Source organism: Cololabis saira, chromosome 13, assembly GCF_033807715.1.
Source record: "Cololabis saira isolate AMF1-May2022 chromosome 13, fColSai1.1, whole genome shotgun sequence".
NCBI lineage: Eukaryota > Metazoa > Chordata > Actinopteri > Beloniformes > Belonidae > Cololabis > Cololabis saira.
In genome coordinates, this window is record NC_084599.1 from 6,323,498 (window position 1) to 6,329,624 (window position 6,127).

General features: G+C 36.6%; 1 protein-coding gene across 1 annotated transcript in view; it reads right to left on the minus strand.

Annotated features, from left to right (window-relative positions):
* Nucleotides 1-3,309: 3,309 nt before the first annotated feature.
* Nucleotides 3,310-6,127, minus strand: part of LOC133458012 (zinc finger protein 501-like) — a 6,315-nt gene continuing 3,497 nt past the window's right edge. Inside the window, exon 2 of the mRNA XM_061737469.1 lies at nucleotides 3,310-5,402. Coding sequence (XP_061593453.1) covers nucleotides 4,162-5,402 — 1,241 coding nt within the window. The 3' untranslated portion in view covers nucleotides 3,310-4,161. The remainder of the gene's footprint in view (nucleotides 5,403-6,127) is intronic.

Sequence of the window (6,127 nt, forward strand, 5' to 3'; positions counted from 1 at the left end):
CGGGTTGCTGACCCCTGGCCCAGAGGCTGCAGGTGCCTCTTGTAGTATTATCAGTTGTGTTTTGATGCATCTCTGCCACCTGTTGGTCAAATACTAGACGTATCTTGTTATAGGGTTTTTTGTTTAAATACAGAAACTTTGAAGGAGACAAAAGACGTGCGTCGGACTCTTATACTGTTCCCTCCAGTTCCGCCCTTGTATTGTAGAGTTTTTTTTTAGCAGAGCTCCACAACCATCCAGGCCAGAACGACCAGTACTTGAGTTGTAAAAAAAAAATCAGGGGGGATGGTGGATTTTATCATATGGGGACAGATAATTTGTGCTGATTACAAATAATATAATATATTACAAATAATAGCAGTGACCAAAGCAGCTGCAGAAATACGGCAGGAATGACATAGCAGCAGTTAAATGCAGCCTTCTGTAAGCTTTAAATATCCACTGGGCTTACATCAAATACATCAAAACACAACAATAAAAAACACTTTTCTGAACTTATCAATATGACTCTGTCCTTCACAGGATAAGTAACATGGATCACTGCAAAAACTCACAATCTTAATGAGAATATTTGTCTTATTTCTAGTTAAAATGTCTCATTTTAGTAAAAAAATCTCAATACACTTAAAACAAGACTCATCAATGGAAAAAACTATTTTAACGTGTTTCAAGTAGATTTTCACTTGAAATAAGTAGAAAAATCTGCCAGTGGAACAAGATTTTTTTGCTTGTAATGAGAAGATAAATCTTGTCCCACTGGCAGATTTTCCTACTTATTTAAAGTGAAAATTTACTTGAAACAGGTGAAAATTGTCAAATAAGTTATTTTTCTGGTGTTATTTTTCTGGTGATGACTCTAAATGTTGAAATAGCAGTAAAACCACATTCATTGATGAAATGACATAAGGGATGGCAGTTTTATAGGGGGGATGATTTTGACCGTTTTTATTTCAGGGGGGGATGCCATCCCCCCTCATCCCCCCTCAACTCCAGTACTGAGTACAGGGACATGGGAAAGGCCAAACAGAGGGCGTTTGATGACTTGTATGTTAGGCTGGACAGTAAGGAGGGAGAGACTGATCTGTACAGGTTGGCAAAGCAGAGATGGAAAGGATGTGCAGCAGGTGAGGGTGGTGAAGGATGAAGATGTGCTGACAGGAGCCCGAGGTGTGATGGGAAGATGGAAAGAGTAATGGCCCTGAATAAGGTGGCCTAGGAGTAGCATGTACATATTAAAAAAGGGGACCAAGTACTGAGCCTTGTGGTACACTGAAACTGAACTGAGCCATTACGTAAAGTGATTTAGTCACCAGAATTTTTTCTAGAATATTATAAGCTAAGAGCAGAATTGTCATTCGCAACCCAGGACTGCAAATGGTGGAGGGGGATGCTGCTGTCACAGTATCAAACGCAGCAGTTAAACCTAATCAAATCAAGACTGAACTTTCACCTCTATACCTGCACTCAGCAGCAGGTCATTGCTCACCTGGACAAGACTGGTCTCTGTGGTTTGGAGAGCTTCAAAACTAGACTGAAAGCTGGTAAAAAATACCCTTTCCATCATAAATGATACCAACTGTGAGGAGATAATGTTTCCCAAAGCTTTAGATAGAAAGTAGAGTTTAAAACGAAAAAGATCCAGAAACCATAGACAGATTAAAAATCCATGAGATAATACTGGGGAATACAAGGCTCAAGGTTCACTTCATTACGTAAATAAAATATGTATACGTATAATTTACTTTACTTTTTGTTTTTTGTGAACTACTTTTGTGACTCCTCGTCTTCATCACCCCCTCCTACTCTTCCTCATTGAGGTCCCCCTCTTCCTCCTCATCACCTCCTGGATCTTCTTCCTCACCCCCTTTTCCCTCCATCATCGCCCTCAGAGAAAAACCACCTTCATTCTTCAGTGAAAGCTGAAGTGGCGAGCCAACCCCCGAAGAACCATCCAAAAGTTTGACTGATTTTTTTTGTTTATTTGATCAAATTGAATTGATATAGTTATTTTTTTTTATTGTTCTTAGTGTTGTGCTTGTTTACTTATTTAGGGTTTAGGGAAATTAATTAACCACCTGTAAAGAAATTAAATAGGAAAAAAATAGGGATACATAGAAATAAATTTAACTATTAATATTAGAATAAAATTAATATCAAAATAGACATTTATCTGACAGGTGGACTTCTAAATAGAAAGGTTGATGTATCTTATTTTTTTATAGTATTGTTATTATTATAATAAGCCTATATTTTATATTATATTATTTGTGTATTGATATTGTGATAAAAGATAAAAGAAGTATATTCCTCCTGGGTGAACACCTTCTTTTGAGACACATAAAAGTACTTTAGACACATTTACGTAAATAAAGTATAGTAAAGAATAAGTCTTTAAACAACCGAGTGGAGGAGGAAGATGTCATACAGGATATGATGCGCTCTAATTCTGGAAGAGAAATGTCCCGAAACTGTGAAAAAGTGGCAGAATTAATGTGAGGAATAACAATTGTACAAGAAGTAGCCTGGATTTGAGTTCTGATATTTTCAACTTTATTGATAAAATGTATCAGGTATCAACATTAGCAGCAGCGACCCCCCCCCCCCCCCATTAGTAAAACCATTACTCTCATCATGATCAGGATACATTTCTTCAAAATCATTATTCAAAAACACTGAGCCAAATCCAGATAGTTTAAACAGGTGAAGTAGCTCTTCTTAGAACAACATCAGCAGCAGTAAAGTCTGGACCAACAAACACAAAGAGGGGGGGTCTTTCCAATTACACCCACATGTGTGTGGTTGCCATTTTTCATCCACAAACACACATACATGTAAAAAAAAAAAATAAATCAATACGAAGCGGCCATATACTGGCCACCATATGTAACAACCATTACTAGTAAAACAGTGATTGCTATTTTCCTTTTAGTTAGATTGCTTCTACTTGAGATGATTCTATGGATACATTCATCTCATAGTTTGTGCAACCGCACACACAAAAAAAAAAAAAAAAAAAAATGCAGAAAAGCTATTTACATCTACAGGACTGTCTCAGAAAATTAGAATATTGTGATAAAGTTCTTTATTTTCTGTAATGTAATTAAAAAAAAAAAAAATGTCATACATTCTGGATTAATTACAATTCAACTGAAATATTGCAAGCCTTTTATTATTTTAATATTGCTGATTATGCTTTACAGTTTAAGATTAAGATTCCTAGAATATTCTACTTTTTTGAGATAGGATATTTGAGTTTTGTTAAGCTGTAAACCATGATCAGCAATATTAAAATAATAAAAGGCTTGCAATATTTCAGTTGATTTGTAATGAATCCAGAATGTATGACATTTTTGCATTACAGAAAATAAAGGACTTCATCACAATATTCTAATTTTCTGAGACAGTCCTTTATACACACATTAGCCCACCTTTCACATGAATGCATGTCCCACAGCTCCAACACAGCACTTTATAATGCAGTTGGTCTTTAGAAATCTCTGTTGGCAACTGGATGTAAAATTTAACAACGGACACGAGATATGTTAATTTTGGCTGTAATTCAATTAAATCAATTCAAAAATACTTTATTTATCTCTGAACGGGAAATTAATTCAAGTAAACAGACGTTTTTTTGAATGGTTGAATGTTTTGGGGACATCTAGTGGTCAGTAGATGAACTGCATGATTTGTACAACATATCAGCTTGAAACACTGAAAATGTCATTGTGTATAATAAAGTCCTTTTTTATGTTACAGGATGTGTTGCCTCAGTGTATTGGAGTAATTGTGTGTTCCCCCATTTTTTAATTCATCATCTTAATTCATTATCTTATTACTTTTACCAGGCTCTGCAATATTGTTGCATTTGTTTACAATGATGATAAAAGAACGTATCTAAGTTATTTGGTTGGTTTGATAAAGTTTCCATCCTAGTAATAACCTACATCACAGGCCAGCAACACCAATTAAAAGTTTGTTTTCTTTGAAAAATAATACAGTGTAATAGCCTCTCCAGTTAACTGTTATAACAGATAAAAATTCATAACTATTGTAGAAATGTATGACACATTTCACAACTTGGTATTGAAGTGGTTTTAAACACTTTCTCACATTCATTCTTGGTGTAAGACACAAAACACGTTTACTACGAGTCTGAAAAGACTACGACTCCTCATAGTGTGTTTTGGTGTGGCAAATCATTTGGCAAAGTTTGACAAAACTTTGACCACATATTTTACATGAATACAGCTTCTCTGTTGTGTGAGCCTTCATGTGTTCAGCCAAATATTCCTTTCTTGTGAACTTTCTGTGACAAATGTTGCATGAATGTGGCTTCTCTCCCGTGTGGGTTCTGGTGTGGATCATCAAATTAGACTTTTGTGCAAAACTTTTGTGACAAAGTACACAAGCAAACGGCTTCTCTCCCGTGTGAGTTCTGATGTGGTCGGCCAAATGCTGCCGCTGGGTGAAACCTTTACCACAGATTTCACACATAAACGGCTTCGCTCCCGTGTGACTTTGCATGTGTTCATTCAAATAATTTCTCCTCGTGTAACTTTTATGGCAGGTTGTGCATGAGAACGGCATGTCTCCCGAGTGATATTTCATGTGTTGAGTCAAACTCTCTTTTCTTGTAAAAAGTTTAAGACAAACGTTGCATGAATATGGTTTTTCTCCTGTGTGGGTTTTGTTGTGGGACACTAAATGAGATTTCCGTGCAAACGTTTTGTGACAAATTTCACAAGAGTACGGTTTCTCTCCTGTGTGAGTTCTTATGTGTTCAGTTAAATGGCGATGTCGAGTGAAGCTACTGCTACACAACTTGCAAGAAAACGGCTTCTGTTCTGCATGGGTTCTCATGTGGTCCTTCAACTGGTCATCTTCTGTGAAACTTTTATGACAGATTTTACACGCATTAGGGTCGCGGTCTGGGTGGATCTGTCGATGTATCATCATTAGATTCTCATCCTGAAACGATTCTCCACAAATATCACAGCTTAGAGATTCTGTTTTAGTGTCATGATGACTCTCTGACTTGAGAGAGTTGTTCACATCATTACTGTCACTTCTGTGTCTTTTCTTTGGGTTTGAATCTTCACTTGTGGTTGATTCTGAGTATCCGCGACTTGTTTCTTCCTGGTCCTGGTCCTCAGCTACCAAAGAGTTCTGATAGAGAAACAGATCCACTTTGGGTTCTGGTTGATTGTGGTCACTTTCATCAGAGGTTGGAGTCACCATGACGATATCAGTCTCCTCCTTCAGTTCCAGCTGATCGTCTTCCAGTTCCACTTTAATCTCTGGAGGTTCTGGTTCCTTCTGGTCCAGACTGGAGTTCATTTCCTGGTTAAAGAGCTGCTGGTCAGGACCATCATCCTCCTCTTTACAGGTAACATCTTCGGGGTCTGGAGGGAGAAATGGACATTACAAGTTTACAGTGTTTAGAAACACAGTGATTGAAGAAGAAAACATTTTCCTGTATTTATAATACATACACACACACATTATATACATATACACACACCTCTCTCTATATAAAAAAATAAATAATTATATACACACATACATTATATATATATATATATATATATATATATATATATATATATTTATTAGGGCTGTCAAAGTTAACACGTTTATAACGCGTTAACTTAACGTCCTCTTAATGCCGACAATTTTTTAACACACGATTAAAAAAAAAAGTGCATTATATAATTTCTGGCACTCGACGGCGCCGTAGCTTGTGGGAAAGGATGGTGAATTGAAAGATGAATAATGAAAGGGGACTTTTGAACGGCTAGTTCACTTTCATAAAGGTACAGATGGTTCGCTGGACAAGACTAAAGTTATTTACATGTTCTGTCGATTTGAAATGAATTACCATCAAAGCACGTGGAGTCTCAAATACCAGAGAGTGCGCGCAGCCCCCCCCCCGTGTACTCACCTGAATACATTAGATGAGCAAAGAATCTAAAGGATTAGCTAATTATAGCCTAACTGCACTTTATAGGTTGAGTTACACTCGCTGCTGTTACATGTGCACTTTATTTTTTTGTGATTTATTTTTTGTATCACTCGGTTTTGATCCCACTTAGGAGAAGGGGATATTTTTTTTAGCCTTTTATTTTCC